The sequence below is a fragment of the Pediculus humanus genome, genomic scaffold (genome assembly GCF_000006295.1).
Source record: "Pediculus humanus corporis 1103172108181 genomic scaffold, whole genome shotgun sequence".
Taxonomy (NCBI): domain Eukaryota; kingdom Metazoa; phylum Arthropoda; class Insecta; order Psocodea; family Pediculidae; genus Pediculus; species Pediculus humanus.
The window spans coordinates 1,848-24,482 of record NW_002987751.1 but is presented as its reverse complement, the minus strand read 5'-3'; the positions used below and the strand labels follow the sequence as shown (position 1 = coordinate 24,482).

The 22,635-nt window shown below is 26.5% G+C and overlaps 3 protein-coding genes across 3 annotated transcripts; 2 read left to right on the top strand and 1 right to left on the bottom strand.

The window, feature by feature from the left end:
• Positions 1-210: 210 nt before the first annotated feature.
• Phum_PHUM413470 (ATP-dependent RNA helicase, putative) lies at positions 211-6,254 on the bottom strand (the record flags this gene model as incomplete). Its single annotated transcript, XM_002428938.1, has 21 exons — positions 211-375; positions 449-664; positions 747-916; positions 1,004-1,247; positions 1,346-1,551; positions 1,640-1,905; positions 1,986-2,257; positions 2,335-2,564; positions 2,664-2,826; positions 2,915-3,103; positions 3,193-3,455; positions 3,546-3,711; positions 3,792-3,980; positions 4,075-4,229; positions 4,300-4,448; positions 4,531-4,845; positions 4,924-5,090; positions 5,173-5,372; positions 5,493-5,683; positions 5,780-5,855; positions 6,152-6,254. 21 exons carry the CDS (start codon positions 6,252-6,254, stop codon positions 211-213), a joined length of 4,095 nt encoding a protein of 1,364 aa, XP_002428983.1.
• Positions 6,255-7,361: 1,107 nt separating this feature from the next.
• Phum_PHUM413460 (mitogen-activated protein kinase ERK-A, putative) lies at positions 7,362-9,413 on the top strand (the record flags this gene model as incomplete). The annotated part of the gene is made up of 7 exons (XM_002428937.1): positions 7,362-7,462; positions 7,664-7,687; positions 7,981-8,322; positions 8,433-8,721; positions 8,802-8,973; positions 9,058-9,221; positions 9,303-9,413. The coding sequence occupies 7 exons, from the start codon at positions 7,362-7,364 to the stop codon at positions 9,411-9,413; spliced, it is 1,203 nt and encodes a 400-aa protein (XP_002428982.1).
• A 1,137-nt stretch (positions 9,414-10,550) lies between these two features.
• Positions 10,551-14,031, top strand: Phum_PHUM413450 (uncharacterized protein; the record flags this gene model as incomplete). Its single annotated transcript, XM_002428936.1, has 11 exons — positions 10,551-10,687; positions 10,772-10,936; positions 11,010-11,298; positions 11,382-11,577; positions 11,656-12,160; positions 12,232-12,501; positions 12,586-12,733; positions 12,802-12,978; positions 13,064-13,218; positions 13,306-13,576; positions 13,678-14,031. The coding sequence occupies 11 exons, from the start codon at positions 10,551-10,553 to the stop codon at positions 14,029-14,031; spliced, it is 2,667 nt and encodes an 888-aa protein (XP_002428981.1).
• Between the last annotated feature and the right edge of the window lie 8,604 nt (positions 14,032-22,635).

Here is a 22,635-nt window from a genome sequence, read left to right as displayed (position 1 = left end):
ATATAAGCATTAGTTAGTACGTCATAAGCGTTTACGATCAATTTTCTCAACAACATCAATTGTAACGTGAAAAAAAAAAAAAAAAAATTTATTTTCTAAAAAATCCTCCATTTTTCTTTAAATCTATACGAAAATTATTATTATTATTATTATTACAATTCATTTCATTGAATTTATTTTATTTTAAAATTAATCATTCGACTGTTTCATTTAACATTTTTTTTGATATGAATTAGTATCGAAACCGGTTTGAGATTGATAATTTTTTACAGGTCGACCACACACACCCTGAGATTCTTCGGTATATAATTTATTTACATTTATTTTATTATCCCATAAACTGCAAAGTGCCGCACCTATGCTGGGTTCTATTTCCTGAAAAAAAAAAAAATTTAATTTTTCACTTCCGGTCAAAACAAAATTTCACTCCTTCTTCATCATCACATACCTGTCCATCTCTGCTAGATTGAACTCTTCTATTTTCGTTTAATGGATTAAATAAATGACGAGTTGCTTGAAATGGTAAATTTCCTCTTTTCAACCATTGCAAAGGCATTTGATTACAACTCACGACTGGACCATCCGTCATATTGACTAATTTGGCAATCCCTTGAAAATTACCAGATCCCTGAACGCTAAAAATAAGGAAAACTTCTTTGCTTTCCTAACACACACACAAAAAAAAAAAAAAATTTAAATTTTGGTTTGTTTTTAAAACTAAAATCCCCAAAAATTACAATTATTACCTTCAAAGCTCGATTTATTCTTCTTTCGGTATTTGGAGCAAAATTCCAAGTTTCTTTCGTGATTGAATTATCAAAAGCTTTCAAACTGTGAACTTTTATGACAAAATATCTGCTTTTGCTTATATTTCCCGCCGTTAAATAATTCATATTTTGTAAAGTTTCACAACCTTCTAGAAAAATCAATAATTTAAAATATTACTATTCCTCCCTGATAATAATAATAATAATAATAATAATAATAAAATTGTAATGAGTACCGGGAGGAGAAGAAGTATTACAACTTCCCGGAGTTTCTCTTCCCACTTGTTTCTTAACATTTTTTTTTTCAACGTTTACGTGAACGGGATTCGCGGGAGAGGAAGAAAAAAAATCATCGTCTTTAACGTGTTCCAAATTACACGGTCTCGGCCTTTGACCCACTCCCTGGGGTTGGGTTAAATTCAATGCTTGTTCTTCCGCGGATAAAACGCTAATCACAGTTTTCACGACAATGTCATCAAACTGAAATAAATTTATTATCATAATCGAATTTCGCAAAATTTTTTCTTTTTAATAAATTTCCTTTAAATGTAAAATTAAAAAAAAAAAAGAATACCTACTGGCAAACCCGGTCTTCCAGGCGTTCTCATTTTTCTCAAAAATAACGAGTGCCATTTTTGACGTAATTGTAATACCAATTGAGCAGCTTCCGAATCAATTTTAAACAATACCCAATCGTCGATTTTTAAACTCGATCGATTTCCTTCCGTTTTTTCTTCTACTTCCGAATCGCTATCCACGTCTACGATACCATTCGGTTGATATGCTGTCGATAAAACTTGTTTTTATTCCAAAATTTCTTTTTTTTTTTTTTTTTTTCAAATATTGTACCTGATGGCTTTTTTAAAACGAACCTTCCGCTTCGCAAACGCTTTCCAAAGGCAATCGTGACGGACCGCTAAAAATTGCTATCGTTAATGGTGAAACAACGGTGCATCTTTTCAAATGACAATAACGACCGTATCTTTCCAATTCTTCGTATATTATCCAATCCGAGGGTAAATTTTCAATTGTTTTCAAAGACACTTGAGCCAAACTAATTTCATTATTATTATTATTATTATTATTGGAAACTTTTCGTAGAGCCGAAGACGTGTGAATATTAACTTTACATTCTTTTCTGGAAATCAAATGCAATCGATTGAAGTTTTTTTTTTTTTTTTTTTTTTAAGTTCATTCATTAAATACAAATATATTTACCTAGTCCTAAGTACACCTTGTTCTCTGTCGACTCGAGCTAAATTCGGATACAAACCAGCACATAAAGCTGCTTTCACAGCTGCCCAATTTTCACTGTTGGCATTTAAGTCTCTAATATCACCGGGTGCTCTCGACCTCACGAAACCGGATGCACGCAATTGAGCAAGAAGTTGAGTTCGAATACCCATAATCATTTCCATTGTTGCCGAAGATATGAAATTTTTTTGACAAAAACTTTTCTCCCATCCGTTGCTTCGAGCTTGTTGCCAACCCTAATATAATTTTAAAACAGATTAATATTTCTCTAAAAAGGAATTCGATAAAAATTTTTTTTTTAAAAAATCATCACCTGAAATGCCCTTAGCAGCACCATGTGATCGCTAAAAGTTCCAGCGGCGAATTTTTGCCTGACTAAATTCAATTCTTGTTTTTGTGAAGACCGAAGGGGCAAAACAAACGGATCATTGTACGCCAAACAACAAACAATTGTTAAAACCGGATCTAAACATTTTAATATGCATCCGTATAGTAATATTTTACCGAGGCGAGGTTCTACGGGAAGATCTAATAAATGAATGCCTGGTGTAAAAAAAAAAAAAAAAAAAAAAAAAAAAAAAAAAAACAATTATTGTTAATTCGTCATTGGATAAAATTTAACAACTAATTTTATTTCCTTACCCAGCTCTGTTAAGTCTTCCCAAGAATCCAGGGCTTCAATTGTTTTAAGATGTTGCACAGAACTTCTTGTCACTGTAAAAGGAGGTGGCTCGATTGCTTTTGATAAAAATTCAGCTATGGGTGTATTAGCTGGAGCTAAAAGTTTTGAATGAAGACACAGTTCCTAAAGCGCAAAATTTCATATGATGCCTTTAATGTTAATTTTTAAAAAAAAAAAAAAAGTGACAATTTTTTTAAAATTCAAATTTTACTTGAAGTGAAAGTCTTAACATTGCTGGAGTCTGTTGAGGTTCCATGGCCTTATATCTTATCGACGAAAATAAGCGATAACACACACCGGGTTGCGTTCTACCCGCTCTTCCTTTTCTCTGCTCAGCGCAATATTGAGAGATCCAAATTTTATTGAGTCCCGATACATTAGTTAATGGATCATGGCATTTCTAAAATAATAATATTTAAAATACAATACTTTTGCACGTGGAAAAACAAAAAGAAAAATTAAAAAAAAATTTTTTTGTAAAATACGAACTTCTTTCATTTTTCCAGAATCAATTACGTACGCGACATCATCAATATTTAAACTTGTTTCAGCAATGTTTGTAGCCAATATTATTTTCCTCACGTTGTGTGGCGTCTGTTTGAAAACTTTTCTTTGATCTCCCGTTTGCATTTTAGAATGTAAAGTATACACTACGTATTTCATGTGACCGAAAAATTTCGCATCTTCACTAGCAATCCTTTCTTTGACAGCCGTGATATCGTCGTATCCCGCTAAAAAAACTAATATTGCACCTAAAAAAAAAAAAAAATTATTTTTACAAAAAAAAAAAAAAAAAAAAAACATTTTAATAGAAGGAAAAAGAAAATTTTTTTAAAACTAACCCTTTGGCTGAGTACAATGAACTTGAATTAATAAACTCATTAATAAATTTATATCGATATCATCATCGTTAAAACTTGAATGATAAATATCCAGCAATTCTTTGTCTTCTTCACTCAAAGATGTTTCTTTCGATATTAACACAGCTTCATTTATTTGAGCAATGTTCTGAAAAAAAAAAAAAAAAAATTGTTTAATTATAAAAAAGGATTATTAAATAAAAAAAAGGGAACCCCTGTATTATTTACTTTTTCGCTGTAACTTTGTATTAAATCAGCAGCCTCTTTATGACCAAGCATAACGGTCCAATCAAAAGCTGTTTTATCATTTGATGCCTTAATAGACATATCTGCGCCTAATAAAAGAAGCTGTTCAATAGTATTCAATGAATTTCTAGCAGCTGCTACCATTAAAGGAGTCATACCAGTCTTTGAATGCTTTTAAAAAAATAAAAATAAAAAAAAACAAAACATTAGAGACATTTCTTTTTTAATTATCAAAACACTTAATTTATAACCTATAAAAAATCACCTGATAATCTACTGAAACATGTTCTGATAGTATTAAATGAAGAAGTTGGGTCATTTTATCATCTAAACCAGTTAAAAAAGCTTCTTCTATTGTTATATCCATGACTTCGTTAACCGATGAATCAGCATCTTCCTTTTTAATCACATTATTTTTATCTAAAAATGGCGTTTATCGAATCACCAATAATATGATTTATGAAGTAAATCGTTTAAAAAATTTACATACCTAAAATAGGATTGGGAGAAACATTTTCTTTATCAGTCTTACATTCGCTATTAATTAAAGCTTCCCATTTTTGTAATTTTTCCTTTTGTAATTTTTTACTCATGAGTTCTTGTTTAATCTTCAACATTGGCTTGCTCATGTATCTAGTTCTAAAATATTTAAATTTATTTTATAATAATATTTCATTTTTATAAATAAATTTACAAAAAATAAAACCTAGTCTGTACTAACAATTTGAGAACATCTTCCAAAAAATATTCCTTTACCGGAAACATTCTACCAGGTACTGAAACTACAGGACAATTCATAAAATACTTTGAAAACATATCAGAATCTAATGTTGCTGACATAAGTATTAAATGGAGATTCCTGAATTTAGAAAGTAAATCACGTAAAACAATTAAAAGGAAATCACAGAATTTATCTCGCTCTTGAACTTCATCAATTATAATATGAGAAATATTGGCAACAGATGTTTCTCCAAACATTAGTGTACGTAATAGGACGCCACTTGTGCAAAAAGTCAATACAGTCATTGGAGAAATTCTAAAAAAAAAAAAAAAATTATGTTTTTATTAATGATAATAATAAATTATTAATTTTTTAATGATGCTCTTTGCATACCTGCTTTCTAATCTTATTTGATAGCCTACAGAATGTCCCATTTTTTCATTCCTTTCAAGACAAACTCTTTCGCATACATTGACAACAGCTATTCTTCTCGGCTCTACGACTACAATTCTACATCGTTTATTTAATGATCTATAATGCTCTAATATAAACTGAGGAACCTAATTTTTTTAAAATTGATGAAAAAATTAAACTTTTGTATAAAATTAATTTAAAAATTTTAAAAATTAGTTTTTTTTATACCTGGGTAGTTTTACCAGAACCTGTTTCACCCTGTATAATACAAACTTGATGATTATTAATAGTTCTAATAATTTCATCTTTATGAGACCAAATAGGCAATGTTTGTCTAAATGCTTGCAATATAGGATTAGAACCTGGGGCTGGAGGAACTTGTATCATACCAGCTGGCAAACGACCAAGGGGTTTATTAAGTTCTCTCACTAAAATGGACATTGTAACACATTTTAAAATAATTTCACTATCCCTGTTACAAATTATTAACAAATATAATTTATCATTTTTAATTTAAAAAAGTGATTTTTTATAATTCCCAAACTTACAATCATGATTAATTCTATCCCTTTCCGTCTGAGGCAACAAATCTTGCCTTTCTCTGCTAGACAACGGGAACTTGGTAAGTAAATTATATATCATTTGCCTGCCTACTCTATTTAACTGAAATTTTGCATCTGCTTGAACTATGGTGGATCCTTCACGTTTATAAACTGTAAGAACTCTATTGGTTTTCTTTCTGCAAAAGTAATTAAAAAATTTTTTAAAAGTGCAATTCTATAAAATATATTTAATTTTTTTTTTTTAATAAAAAACTTGCCCTCTAGTTTTAGACCGCAAACCAAGTTTAGCTGCCAGGCCATGAATGTAAGCTCTTTCATAGGCAGCTAGGGAAGAAGGAAATTCTATTTCTAAAAATGCAAATAAAAAAAATTCATAAAAAAAATTTATCAAAGTAAATTAAGATTTAAGAATAAATATGTAAACTAAAGTAATTATGAGAAGTTGCTCATCACTTAAACTTTTTTTTTGAAAAAAAATCTGTTTTAATTAACAGTTTATAAAATTAAACATTTTATGACAAAGTACATCTTTAGACTTCAAAAAAAAAAAAAAAAAAATGAGAATTACTATTAAAAAAAAGCAAATGGTAACAAAATTTACATTACTCAAATAAGGTCTTTTATAAAAAATTATTTCCCAATACCTGTTTGTTCTGAAGATGAAAAATTTCTAAGAGCCACATCTACTGCTATACGAACATGTTCACTAACCAAACCGACATTATTATTATTTTTCTTTTTCGGCATTGTTTCTTTAAATTATATATATATAAAACAACAAATTACAAGATATGCACACATTTAAAACCTACGAGTTACCATTTCCACAAAAAAAAAAAAAAAAAACGCCGTCAACAATTTTTCCTAATGCCACGGCAATATCGTACGAATCTAAAAAAAAAAAAAAAAAAAAAAAAAAAAAAAAAAAAAACAAATAAGTTAAATAAGTTTTTGGCAAAAGACACCTGTTATGTATTTTCATCTATTTAAATATCAATACATAATTTTTTTAAATAAAATAATTTCTTCATTAACCGAATTCCTAAAAAAATTTAAAAGGGTATTTCATAGACTTTTCTAGATGTCAACGAACTTTAAATCATCCCGATTTTTAAATATATATATATTTAACTCGTAAATGTCAAACTAAATTATGTATTTTAAAATTTACAATTTTATAAAACGTTTTAAAATTTAAATTTGTCACACTACATTTATATTAAATTTTTTATTATTATTATTATTTCCTCGAACAAATAGAAAACATTTTTTTTTTTTTTTCATTCAGTTACGAAATTTTAAGTTTAAACATAAAAATGGCGACAAAGCACTACTTTGTATTACATAGATACATTAATAATTTTTCATTAAAATCTACTAATTTTTTCCCGTTAATCTAAAAAAAAAAATAAATAAATAAAATATATCAATTAAGCACAGTTTTAAAAATGAAATATAATTAAATTTTATTATTTATTTAAAAAAAAAAAAAAACACATATTTGTGTGGACTTACTCATATCCTACAAAAAAAGTAACGTAATTATTTTTATTAAAAAATTGTTAAAATATTAATTTATTATTAATTTAAAATAAAATTTTTTAATTAAACATACCATAAATTATTTTATTTCCTTCACACGATTCCTTTTATAAAATTCCTTTATAAATTAAAACGTTTTTTTTTTATACATTAAAAAAATTAAATTTTCCGCCATTTCGTTTCTTGTTCGAAAAAAAAAAAAAAAACCGAATAAACATGACGGAGATGACCGGAAAATGCCGAAAAACTTACGAGACGAAACTCAGCTCCTGCATTTGCGGGTTCTAGACATTTGTACCAATTTCGGTTAAAATGTCGAAAAATAAATTAAATTTAACGTTACCACCCGGCTCCGTAGGAAATTCTATAAATTCATCCGGAGTTCATCAAACGGATCAAAATAATCCTTTTGAGTAAGTGAAGTTTTTTTTTTTTTTTTTATATAATTTAATCACGACAATTTTCATATATATTTAGGATTAACACTTGTTGAGCAAGCCAAAAAAAAAATAATAATAATAATAAAATTAATTATTTTTTTATTATTTTTCATTTATTTAAATTTTGTTAAATGGTGTCGATGAACAAATATTACAATTAATAAATTAATTGAGTCAGCAACATTTTCTAAATAAAAAGTTTTTAGTGATTCATTGTTTTACCCTTAATAGAAAAGAATTTTTTTTTTTTGTCATCAAACTTATTGATTTTTGGATGCATCTCAAACGTTACTATAGTATTAATTCATCAGTTTTTTTCTTTTTAATTACAAAAATAATTATGAATTAGTAAAGAAAATACTTTGTACCTTATACTAAAACCTTTTAAAAATTAAAATGGTTTAAAAATTTTGACAAAAACTAATAAAAATCCTAAATGATTTATCATGAAAATAAAGTTTTTTTTTTTTTTTTATAAATTTTTACAGGAGGAGTCCATTAGTTAATAAAACTAGTATAGAAGTTCTTCAGGAACAATTAGAAGAATTAGGAATGGATGACACACAGAGAAAACGAATGGAATTTTTTTTATGTCAAAAAGAAAAAATTGGCGAATTGTCAGATGATGATTTTGAAAAATTAGGAGATTTAGGTTCGGGAAATGGCGGAGTTGTTGTTAAAGTTAGGCATCTATCTAGTGGACTGATTATGGCGAGAAAATTAATACATTTAGAAGTTAAACCTGCTATTAAAAAGCAGATAATTAGAGAATTAAAAGTTTTACACGAGTGCAATTTTGCTCATATTGTAGGTTTTTATGGAGCTTTTTATAGGTAACTATCTGTGCAATTATATTTTTTAAAATTGATTGAAAGTTAGTTATACGAAATAAAAATTTTATTTTTCCTATTTTAAATTAAACTAAAAACACATTTTTTTTCAGTGATGGTGAAATTAGCATTTGCATGGAATACATGGATGGTGGTTCTTTGGATTTAATATTAAAAAAAGCTGGAAGAATTCCTGAAGATATTCTGGGAAAAATTACAAGTGCAGTATTAAAAGGACTTAGTTACCTAAGAGATAAGCATGCTATCATGCATAGAGATGTTAAACCTAGTAATATTTTGGTCAATAGCGGGGGAGAAATAAAAATATGTGATTTTGGAGTTTCTGGTCAATTAATTGATTCAATGGCAAATTCATTTGTCGGTACAAGAAGTTATATGTCTGTAAGTAAAAATCAAAATTCAAATATCCCCCTTTTTTTTTTTTTTTGGCTGAAATTTATAATTTTTATTAATTTTATTAGCCTGAAAGATTGCAAGGAACCTATTATTCTGTTCAAAGTGATATATGGTCATTAGGGTTATCATTAGTTGAAATGGCTATTGGAATGTACCCTATACCACCACCGGATGCCAAAACATTAGCAGCCATTTTTGGACCTAAAAAAAATGACGAAGACTCATCTCATTCTCCCAGTCACAGTAATAATTTTTAAATACAATAAGTTATTATTAATTTTTTTGTTCCTTTCACGTAATTTCACATAAATTTAATTTTAGCAAATGGTCCGAAACCAATGGCGATTTTCGAACTTCTTGATTACATAGTTAATGAACCTCCTCCAAAACTTCCATCTGGAATTTTTTCAAACGAATTTAAAAATTTCGTCGATAGATGTTTAAAAAAAAATCCGGCGGAAAGAGCCGATTTAAAAACGTTAATGGTACGTTATTGATATTATTAGCTTTTGACAGGGTAGTAAAAAAAAAAAAAAAAAAAACTAAATATATTTACAACATTTCAGAATCACGAATGGATGAAAATAACGGATATGAAAACGGTTGATATTGCCGGATGGGTTTGCAGAACTATGGATTTATGTCCAACGAGTCCAACGAAAACAAATCAAACTTAAAAAGCCTGATTTATAATTACCTGATACATATATATATTAATAATTTTATATGGTAAAACAATTTTACCATTTTTATCAATATTTAAAATGGTATTGAATTATTCCGTAATTCATTTTTAAAAAAAAAAAAATATTTTTATTATGTAAATTCGAATGATTGATTGATAATTATAAGTGAGAGGAGTTATAAATTTTATGTCAATAATATTTGAGAAAAGATATTTTGATGAAATATTACGTAATCGTGTAATTTTTATTATACATCCATGTATATTCTTAAAACCGTTTTTTTCAATTTATTATTATTATTATTTATTTTTTTAAAATCAGGTTTTAGAGAGAGAGAGAGAGAGAGAGAGAAAAAAAAATGTTATTTTAATTTATATACATATATATATAGAAAAAGAAATTTTTAAAAAATTTAAAAAAAAAAAAAATATTTAAATTATTATATAAGGGATTTTTTTTTTTTCTGTAAAAAATGAAATTTTTTTTTTTTCGAAATCGAAAGTACAAAATCTTTCTTTATTAGACGTGGTGATTAGTTTTTTTTTTTTTTTTTTTTAAAAAAAAAGAGTTCTGTAATGTTATTTATTATTATTATAAATAAATAAATTTTCAATAAATAAAATACATACATTGCTCAAATTTGTTTAATTTTATTCCTATTTTAAATTTTTTTTTAAAGAATTCATAACAATAAGTATTGTTTGGGATTTTATATGTAAATAAAAACTATGAAATTTTCTACAGGGAATCCCCCAAGTTTTGCGGTTTGATTGATTAAAAATCAATAAAGATCAATACAATTAAAAAAAAAATCTGATTGTTTTTATCGTTGATTAATAATTTATGATAAATTTTATAAGTAAAATATGAATTAAGGGGATTTTACAACAATTTATCCGTTAAAAATTTAGAAATGTAATAACCGATAAATTATGTTCGTGTAAGGTATAAATTAATGCCTTTTCCATTTTGATGCCTTTTTTCTTAAAAAAAAAAAAAAAAAGGCATTTTGATTAGTAACGTTTTAATATAACATATGAGCTTACCAGTAAGTGTCCTAATTTTATTCTATGGTCACGTAGCAGAAGACAATACGAAAGCCATGTCGTCAGCAGTAAGCGGTTTAAAATGACAACGGAGAGTTTGCTTGAAATTGATTCTGATCAATTGTTTGAAAAACATACAATATCTGAAATTAAAATAATTCAAGGAAAAATACAAAATGAAATTGAAAAAAAGAAAGAAGAATTACGTATTATGGTTGGGTAAGAGAATTATATAGAGTATAAATTTAGGTTTTGAAAATTTTTTTTTGTTATATGTGGGAAAACCTTTTTGTTTTTCTTTAGAGAAAAATGTAGGGATTTGTTAAAAGCTGCTGATATAATTATAGAAATGCAAGACACATCTAAAAATATAATAAATGTTATTAATCAAACAAATTATTTATGTCAAAGTTTACAAGAAAAAAGACTTTTGGGATTTAGGCAACCTGTAAACAAAACAACTACAACGTAAGTTATTTTATTTCACTTTTTAATTAATTGAAACATTTTACAATATTTTTTTTTTTTATTTTGATTATAGATTTACCAAGAATTCAGAAGAAATTTCAAAAATAATTGAAATCAAAATACTATTAATATTGCCAGAACAGATTTGGACTGCACTAGATAATAAAGATTATTTTTTAGGGGCTCAATTATTTTTATTCGCCACTCATTTACATCTTGGATTGGAAATATCATCAAATTCACAAAATTTTTTTAATAAGTATTCAGTTATAAATAAACAATGGGCGATTATAAACAATTGTAAACAAATTATTATCGATGGGGCTTGTAACGAATTAAAAATTTTAAATATACCTCTTCAAGTAATTTATTTAATTTACTTTAACAAATTGATGTGAAATTGAATTTGATTTAAAACCTTATTATTATTATTATTATTTTTTAGAAAGCTACAGAATGTTTGTGTTGTTTAATTCTCCTTGAATCTACAACATATGAAAAATTATTAAATCAATTTCTAGATCTTAGACTCGCATCTTTAAATGATATTTTAAAATCAGAGGAGCTGTCGAAAAAAAAACTTAGGCAAACAGTTGAAACACTTCAACATACTTTAATGATTGTTTATCATTGTTTCTTTGGTAATTTAAAAAAAAATTTTTTTTTTGCAACTTAATAGTCGTTTTAATAAGTTAATGATTAATTTTATTAATTTCAAGATAAATCAAGTCAAAAATGTTCAATAGAAGTCTTACTGAACACAATTCTTTCAAATCAATCGAAACCAACTCTATTCAAAATAATTCAAAAATCTTCATGGCCTGAACAATATTTATCACCGATGATAACAAATTACAGACCTAATACTTCAGAAAATTTAGTCTCACTACAACAAGAACACATAAAAAAAGTTTTAGATTTTTGGCTTGAAAATGTAGAAAAAATATTATCTGTCGAATTAAATAAAATACTTTTACTCGTCGACAATATAAAAAGGCTACACAAAATAATCAAGGAAGAAATTTTCGATGTCAAATATCCGGATAATTGGGATGAAATTACTCTTTCATTACTTGGCATAAGCAATTTAAACATTTATAATAAATTTATTAAAAGTTATATGACGAATAGAATGAAAGAATTGATTCAATCAGCTTGGTTGAACGGTTTAAATTACGTTTTGGATAATTTAAAAAAAGTAGATGAGGTTATGTCGAAAGACAAGTGAGTATCAACTTTTTATCCGGACTCATTTTTTTTTTTTTTGGTTTCTTTTAAAAAAAAATTATTTTTAGGAATAAACAGGAAAATGATATTAGATGGTTTGTATGGAAAGAAAATAAGGGGAATTTTGAAGAAGGTTTAAAATTAAAAACAATGGGTTACACTCCTAAAGTTATGGAATTGTGTGAAAAAATGAATCATTTTTTGATTCAATTATTAGAAGATGTTGAACTTTATGTAAATGAAAATTCTAAAATCAAGCACAAAATTAAAGAAGTAGATAATGATTCCATATTGATATTAAATTTTTTAAATTCGCATTCATTTGAAATGATTCAAAAGTAATTTTCTTTTTTCACAAATTTCGATTTAAATGTAATAACATCATTCATTCATTTTTAAAAATGTTTATTATGATATATTAGGTTTACTCATTATGTAAAAGATGGATGCAAAACACTTGGAAATGAATCAATAGACTCCAAGATAATTATCAGGGCAAGATTTCTTAGTTCTTTAACAAACGAATGTCCAGGACTTGAAAAATGTCTTAAAAGCAGTATTAGCAAAGAGGTAAATATTATTAACCTAATATTTAAAACAAAAAAGTTTATGACAGAATTTTTTTTTTTTTACATTAGGATTTCAATGAAAACGTTTCGAATAATTTATGGCAAAAAGGAAGAGGTTTATTAAATGAAACAAGTACCGAAATCTGGCACGATTGGAAAGTTTTAAAGAGTTCCAGACTAAAAACTCTTATCAAAAGTAAATTGGGACCTACTGTGTCACTGAGAAGTTTACTCAAATCCAAATTGGTAATTTCAAAAAAAAATTACACTGGATAAAATTTCCTATTTTCCTATTTTTTTTTTTAATATGATTAAATGATTACTTTGACAGTTGAGTGAAATAATAACAATAGAAGAACAAACGGAAGATGGATCGAGCGTAAAATCAGATCTCAGGATTTCATCTCAACCTAGTTTGTCTCTTCAAGAATTACTTTTTCAAATTTGTCGACAAGTTAACGCTATAGCACCACACACACTACCAAAGTAGGGAATGAGAAGATTGGATTAAATGCAGAATGCAAGTAAAAAAGATGAAGAGAACACAACTAATAGAATTTGTTTTATTTGCAGACAAGTTCATCAAGAATTAATAGATTGCATGGTAAAAGATATATTGGAACATTATCAAGAATGGACAAAATCCGAAACGATTTATCAAACTCAGGCTTGGCAAATGTTGATGGATGTAAAATTTCTCACTTTGATGTTTGTGACGAACAATAATAAAGATTTGTCTCAAGAGATTTGCGAAATTTTGGAAAAATCAATCGATCCGTTTGATTTAGACGTTCATTATTCGTATTTACAAAATAATGTGAAAAAAAGCGTTTTGAAATTACAGGTAAACATGAGGGAAAGGAGGTCGAAAACACAAAAAAAAAAAAAAAAAAAAGAAAAAGGAAATTTTTGTTTTTTTTTTTTTCTTTCTTTCCTTCCTTTTAGGGAACTTTTGGGATTTTGGTTAACATTAGCGAAAAACTTCCGGTTTTCAACGGACTGAGACTGAGTCAGAGTTCATCGGGTGTTAAACTCGAAGAACCCAATTTATTGGCAATGTCTACCACCGTGCCTTGGTTTCCATTACTTCCGGTCGCGAAAAGATCGAATTCATCACGTTCGGACGGTCTTCAAGAATCGCCCTCGTATTCTTTCAAAGAATTATCCGCGGATAAACAACCAATGGCGAGACACAAAGATAGAGAAAATAAAAAAGAATCGGTGACGAGTGATTTTTTCAAATCGGCCGGTGCGTTTTTCGACGCCATGACGGGGGGTGGATGGTCACGTGAAAATTAAAATTTTTTCTATTCTAAATAATCGTGCCTAGACAAAAAGTTCGAAAGAACAATTGGAAAAATTTTTATAAACCCCCATAGTAAATACGAAACGTTCGACCAACGGTCAACAAATGGGGAAACAACAAATTTGCAATTCAAAAATTTTTTTTTTTTTAACCGTATATGATTCGAATTGGGCCTTTTTTAAGGAGCTAAAAAAAAAAAATATATATTATTCGTATTATTTATATGTTTTGTATGTAAAATTCAATTTTTCGTTATCATTTAAATAATTTGTTGTCGTTGTTATTATTGTTATTATTATTATTATTATTATTGTAATGTACAGTTTATTTTTAAATAATCCCTAATATAATAATAATGCTATTTAAAAATTTAATATTTTTTTTTGAGTATTTTTTTTTTTTACATCATTAACAATAATTTAATATTATTCGATTGAAATTTTAAATAAAAATAAATATGGCGGATCGAATAAAGTTAAATTGAAAATGACCTAAAACGTTTTTAACGACGACTACACGAGACATAATAAAAAAAAAAAAAAATTTTTTAACGAATACGATAATAATAATAATAAAGAAATAAAATGTCAATTATTGATTATGTGTAAATCGTCATGAAAGCATTTATATATATATATTGATTTTATATTTATTAAATTATTAATTATTTTATTTTATTAAAAATAAAAATCTATTAATATACTATATATTATTACGTTATAATAAAAACAAATAAATAATTCCTTCCTTCTTTCCTTCTATTTTTAAACTTGTATTAAAAAAAATTGAAAAGTTTTATGTTTTCAAGTCAATTTATTATTTATAAAATAAAATAAAATAAAAAAAAAGAAGAAAAGAAGAAAAACGCATTTGGGCTTAACTTGTTTGGATTATAAAAAAAAAAAAAAAAAAAAAAAGAAAATTTAAGGGGAAAAATCTGGAAAAACTTTTGATGGAAAAATAAAAAATTTTCTACTTTAAAAGTCATCATGCGAAGGGATAAGAAAAAAAAAAATTTTTTCCACGCTTCCCCCTCGTCCTCCTAATAAGGGGAAAAATTAAAAATAAATTTCATTCAATTATTATTATTATTATTATTATTTTAAATAAAATTGAACAGAGAGAGAGAGAGAGAGAGAGAGAGAAATTTTCCTTGTTTTTTATAAAAACAAAAAACGGGAGACATTAATGAAAAATCGTCTGCCACGTAAACAAACGTTCGTCGTAGTTTAAAAATTTTTTTTTTTTAAATTAAATTGCGATAAAAAAATATATCGATACGATAATCTTTCATTTAAATATAACAATCGTCCCCCCGCTCGCCAGGCCCCCCAAAAAAAAAAAATTTCAATTTTAAATATTTTTTACTAAAAAGAAAGAAAAAAAAAAATTTCATTCAGAATTTTCTCGATATTTTTAATCAATTAAAAAAAGCCGGGTTTTCTTTTTTGCCCCCCCCCCCTCATGCTCCCCGTGCTCCCCGCTTTTAATTTATATTTCTATAATAGTTTTTTTTTTATTTTGAATCGTTTTGAGGCCGTTTTTTTTTTTTCAAAAGAAACCTTATTATTGGCGTTTAAATAAATCATTGTAAATAGAAATGGGCAAGACAACGCGGATATTGAAATAACACCGTGAGAGAGAGAGAGAGAGAAAGAAAGAGATAGAGATAGAGATAGAGTGAGAGGGGAAAGCTCCACGCGAAGGTTTTCTACATTACGATCACATGGGCTTATCATAGTACGCAGAGATGTCAATGACCCCGGGTTTTAAAGCTACGGCAAAAGCCGGGAGAAAATCGATGAAAAGAAAAAATTTCATACATGCGCTTTTAAGGGGTTGTTGTCGTGTAGAGGGTTGATGGCGCAAACTCTCACTTGTCACTCTCAACTCTCTCTCTCTCTCTATCTCTCTCCCTCTTTCTCTCTCTGTCTCTCACATATATTTTATTAAAATATAAATATAAAATAATAATAATAAGAATGATTTTTTTTTTTTTGATTATTCCATCATTATCGATTAAATTTTTGAATTTTTTCCCTTCCCCCCCCCCAAAAAAAAATACCCGTGATGATAATAATGATTTTAAAAACGTTTTATCAAAAATAAAACGATCGTAAATTAAATTTCTACCGCGCCGGGAAAATGAAAAAAAAAAAAAAAATCTCCAACGAATTTTTGCAACTCGAGAGCATTGACCTTTACCTCATGGGTCGCCCTTTTAATCTCTCTCTCTCTCTCTCTCTCTCTCTTTCTATATGGGCCAAGACGTTTTTTTTTTTTTTTTTTTTGCCCTGGAAAAAACTGTTTATGGCTAATTTTTAATGATTACGACGACCTACTTACTCAAGTCATAATAATAATAATAATAAAAATCCTCTTTAGTCAAAATAAAAATTTTTTCGTTCGGTTTACTGAACCGTCGTCTGAACAAAAACAAAAAAAAAAAAAATTCACGATTCATTATCATTATACCCATTATCATTATCAAATTTTTTTTTTGTTTTGTTTTGAAAAAACAAACAATTAATAAAATGGCGGCATAACTTCCGCATTTTTTTAATTTCATAAAAAAAAAATTCATTTTTTTTGTTTTTTACATTCAAACAATAAATAATCGAAGATGATAATTAAAAAAAAATCGTCGTGTAATTAGAATAACGTCGATTTTAATATTTTTGTTTTCAAACAGACGACAAAAAAAAAAAAAAACGAAAATTATTTTCCGAATGATTAATTTTTCAATTGAAATAAAAAAAAAATGAGTGCCAAATTATAATTGATAATAATTATCATCATCATCATCATCATCGTTAATTTTTCAATTCTTCTCAATTTTTACTTTATGTAATTTTTTTTTATAATAATAATATTTTATGATAAGACCTAATACAAGAGAGAGAGGGAGAGAGAGAGAGAGAGAGAGAGAGAGAGAGAGAGAGAGAGAGAGAGAGATGAAAAATAAACCTATAACATAATTTTTTATATAAAATATTTATAAATTTTCATTGAGTATTATTATTATTATTATTATTATTTCCTTTAATCAACGACTTAATTTTCCCGCCAAAGTTTACGTATATATATATATATATATATAAATCCATGTGTCTTATTTTGTATTGATTTTGGCGGGTAATTTTAATCTTGTTAATAATTAGACCACGTACCACAAATCTTATTACGTATATATATGTATCGACAAACAACGGTTAAATCAATTATTTTAAAAACATGATAACAAGATCAAGAAGGTTTAGTAGTAATAGCAGTAGTAGTAGTGGCAGTAGTAGTAGTAGTAGTAGTAGTAGTAGTGGTAGTAGTAGTATAATGACTAACGATTATCCAAAAAAAAAGGACACAAATGTCGTTAATAAATAAAAAACCGCATTTTGTTTTTTTTTTGAAATTACAATACATCGATTCACCTGTCTGTAATTACGAATAATTTTTTTGTTTTTTTCGGTTAAAAAAAATCCAGATGGCAGCTTTTTATTACCGGGCGACTTATTTACCGTCTGCTTTCCGTTTGGAAAAAAAAAAAAAAAATTCGTTAAGTTTAACAACCATGGAAAGCTTCCTGCTTTTACAAAAAAAAAAAATTACAACCGAAATAATTTTTTTTTTTTTTTTTTTTTTCGGGGGCGGAGGGAGGGAGGGGGTTTAAGACCATTGCGGTAAAATTTCAATTGAAATTTTCTTAATTTTTTAAAAAAATAAAATTTTAGTAATTTTTATTATAACCCATTCGAACAACATTCAAAACGAAAATTTGGTATTTTTAATAAATAAGAGCAGGTGCTTTGTATAAAAAAAAAAAAAAAACAAGAAGCCATAACCGAATCCTCATTTTTTCTGTCACTTAAACCCATTTTATAAAAAAAAGGTTAAATTAGTTCAGATCCGAAAAAAGTAAAAAAAAAAAAAAAAATCGAATCCCCTTTTATTAAGAAAGAAAACGATTAAAAAAAAAAATAAGTGAAGAGTGAGGAAGTAGTTTTTTTTTTGTGTGTGTGTGACAGCTGTATGAGGTCTACCTGGATCTTGGCACGCGCCTTCACCACTTCTTATAACAAAATCATGTGTGTGTGTGTGTGCACGGTTAAGGTTAGCAACAAAAGAATATTTTACCTGATACTACTACTACTACTACTACTACTACTACCCTTACAACCTCCTTTTTCTTGTTATGTGTGGGAACGCATCTTCCCTACCTTTCCTCAACATCTTTCTCGGTATCCTTTAGCCTTATTTTTTTTTTTTTTTTTTAAATTTAGAGCGTGAGAATTTAAAAAAAAATATATTTTTAAATATAAAATTTTTTCTCAGGAAATTTCATTCAATTTTATTCTCCCAAGATTTTTTTCTGGGAAATTTTTTACTTAGGTTTTTACATAAAGGAAAAATTGTATCACCCTAAAGTCCCCCTTCGAATTTTTTTTTTTTTTTTTTCTAAAAGGTTTAATTCAGAAAAGTTTAATTCAAATTTTAGGCATCGACATCAAAAGTTTTAATTCCGATTTAAAAGGAAAAAAACGACGACAGTGTTTCAACCGTGGGGAGTAAGAGAGGGCCCAACCCTTAAAAATTAAATTCATCATCCCTTGAATGTGGCCATTGGTTCTCGTTTAGGTTTTTTTATACCTTTAGAAAATGATACTTTAATTTTGGGTGTCTGATAAAAATTATTAATTATTAAATTACACTAATTATTTTAAAATTACGTGTCTTGAAAAAAAAAAAAAAGAAAAAATTTAAAGAGTTAATGGTAGCCTATTCACGATTATTTGGCGCCGGTTCATTTCAAACATTTAAAATATTTTCTTTTTTCTCCCCCCCCCCTTTTTTTTTCATTTTCTTCTTCTCCTTTTTCCTCTTTTTATATGTAAAAAAAAATTCCTGATAAAAATTTTGTGTAACACAGAATCATTTTCCACGTATAGTTTTTCTTTTTAGATCACAACAAAATATTTTAAAATTGATTATTATTATTCGTTCCTTTATTGTTTAAACAAATAAAACTATTAACTTTAAAATAAAAAACAAAACCTTTTTTCCTGGAATTTAGGTAGGTACGTAGGTACCTAGGTAGGTAGGCGCCTAACAACAAAACGATTAAGGGTTTTTTTTTTTTTTTTTTGTTTTTAAATGAATGATAATTTTGTTAAAACTACCGAGTCAAAGGTAGCGCGTCACACCCTCCCCCCCCCTTATATCAAATATTTTTTAATGTAAAAGACTATCATTATTATTTTCATTATGACGAACAGAATCAACCTGAGGCAAACAAAAAAAAAGAAATTTTTTTTCGGCACGAAAAAGGCGAGAGACTTGATAAAAAAAAAAAAAATTTATTAAAAATTGATATTTATTTTGAATAGTTTTCATGTTTTATCATTTTTTTTTTTTTAAGGGAGAAAGGGGGACCGTAAAAAATACATTATGTACTTTCACGAAAAAGTTTACTGTAAGTTTTCACGACAACGACAAAAACAAAATTATGTTATTTTTTTAAATAAAAAATTAAACAAAAAACTTAAAAACTCATAATAGTATTTTGTCCTCTGATAAAAGATCTAAATAGCCTGAAGAAGAAAAAGCCGAAGACAGATGCACACTGTGGCAATAGTTTTGTCTTTTTTTTTTTTTTTTTCTCCCCCATAAGTTAATTATGTGTTATCATTACGAATGTACACACACACACACACACACAACCACTTTTCATTCGTAGCATGTGCCCAAAATTCCAAATAATAATAATAATAATAATAATAATAATAATAATAATACTTTTTTCTTTTCTTTTTGTATTTAATCTGCACCTGGATGAAAAAAAAAAAAAAAAAACATTCATACAGGTACGACGATTTTCTTTAAATATTGTTTCTTTTCCCCCCCCTTGGCGCTACGAATGTCATTTTCTTTCTTTATTTCATTCTTAAGATTTTATTTAAAGAATTTTTTTTTTTTTGTGTGTGTATAAAATTGAAAATAACGAAAAAGAATAGCATTATGTATGTTTGTTTACAAATAAATGTTACGTAAATATGACACGGGGGGACTTTTTTTTTTTTTTTTAAATGTTCTCCCGTAAGCAAATATTTATTTTCTTACAATTTCTCTCTCTCTCTCTTTCTCTCCCCCCAAAAAATTCATTATAAATAATTTTAAATTTTATTAAATAAAAATTTGACTTACCCAATTCCTCCTTCATTGATTTTATAGCCATTTTACTGTAATAAATGACGTTTTTTATCTGAAAATAGAAAAAGAAAAATTTGTTATTATTTCATTTTTTAGGGGTTCTATATATATAAACTTTAAAAAAGATATAAAAAATGCTCGAAGCTTATTTTTTTTTTTTATCAATGTCACTTCATTAAATTAAAAGTCAAATCTTTCACACTCATTTTATTAGTTTGTTTTAAAAGTTTAAGAAAATTTTAATAAATAAGTTTTTTTAGCATTAAAAGGACTATACGAAAAATATTTCATATAATGGACGAACATATTGAACTTAAAGAAAGAAATAAAGAAAAAGAAAAAAAGCTTTTCGAACTACTTTGGTGGTTTTAGAAGAGAGAGAGAGAAAGAGAGCAGATGCAAAGTTAGGACGTGCCATCAAAATCTTTTCAATAGTTTGATGCTAAGAAAAAAAAAAAAAAATTTTTGGTTGGTGGTTGTTTTTATTATATGTAATTCATTATATTTTTTTTTTTTAGTGTGTTTAATTCGAGCATCTGCCGTGTATCAAACCGTTGAGCAGGTGGTAGGCCTGTTTCTCTCTCTCTTGTTAAGATAAGCAAAATCTTATATTTTAAGTTTGAACTTTTAAAAAAAAAGTTGTCTTTAATATTTTTTTTCTTAAATTAACAAAATAAAACAAACAAAAATATTTAAGTTAAATCCATTTGCTACCGGTTTACATTTTTTTTGCAAAAAAAAATTCCTCCCACAAAATAAATTGTATTAGAAAAAAAATTTTTTTTAATAAAATAACTCAAGCACCTGGGTTAAACGAAAGAAAAAAATCTTTTCACAAGAAAATAAGCTCTATTCATGCAGCATCTGCTCTTTTGTGTCGTGGAACCAGTCAATATTACCTCGTTTTGTGAGCAAGTCGCTAATATTGTTTATTCGTCTTAAAACTTTTCATTATTTAAAAAAAAAAAGTTTACTCCAGAAAAAAAAAAAAAAAAACAACGAGAATGACCCCCCAATACATACCATTTCATTTTCAAATTCCAATTAAAACTAAACGAAAACACTTATTATTATTATTATTACGAGAGAGAGAGAGAGAGAAACAAATTCTAAACGTAATTATTTAAAATCCGAACCGAAAATCTGTCATAAATTTTAATTGTTTTTAATAAAAAGAGCAACAGGATAAATTTTCAAAGAATATTTAAACTTGTTTAATGATGTACGTTCAGAAATCCTCGCGTCAAAAACTTCACATAAAGAAAAAATATCATTAACATTATTTGTGTTTACAATTTAAACGGCGCTAAAATTAATCATAGAGTAAAAATTTCTTGAGTCGTTTTCAATAACATACACCATAGACATTATTTATTTAAAAATATTATCATTAATAATAATAATAATTACTGTATTACATTGAAATAAAAGTAATTGAAACGAATGCCTAAGAAATATTTTTACCTTTTTAATATAATCATCTAAATATACAAACGTGTATTTTTATAAAAAAAAAATTTTTATGGAGATACGCCTTTGATTTTTCATTTTGATGTCATTGAATTTTTTTATTTATGATAGAAAAAGAAAAAAAAAAATCAGAAAACTTTTGTAATATTGTTTACAATTGAAATAAATTTCAATTTTCCCCATTGGATTTTTTTTTTTTTTTTATTACTTGTGAGACTTTAATTAAAAAAAAAAAATCCTTCATCATTTTTAAAAGTCTAATCAAAATAAAAAAAAAAAAAATTATTCAACTTTTGATTTAGCCTGTATTTAAAGTATTGTATTAATTTGCTTGAATAATTTCAAACCTTTTGTAAAGTAATCACCCGAAAATTACAAAGAGCAAAAAGAAAAAAAAAAGCTTAAATTAATTTTTTTTTTATATATAAAATTTAATTGTCCAAGCACATGATAACAAGTGTTGTTCTTAAATTCTTAAATTTATTATTTTTAATATTTGTGTACCTTATACCTTACACATTAACAATGTAACAACCATAATTGAAATGATTTTTCCCTTTTCTACTTAATTTTAATGTTAAGAATGTTGTGAAAATACAATGATAACCAATTGTTATACTCACATTTGACCTTGGCCATATTTGTTTCGTTCTAAAATTTCAAAATGTCACACTCTTTTGAATTTATATAATTATAATAATAACAAATGAACAATTTTAAAAGTATTAAAAACAATTACAAAAAACAAAATTTTAAAAAAAAAAACAAGAAAACACTTGCTACAAATTAAACATTAACACGACATATTAATCCTTCATAAACAAAATAACCGTTAAGCATTCAATTTTTGATTTGTTGTTGATTACCATAGAGTAATAAAACAATTTCTGAAAGCAACCATTATAAATATATCATAAAAATGA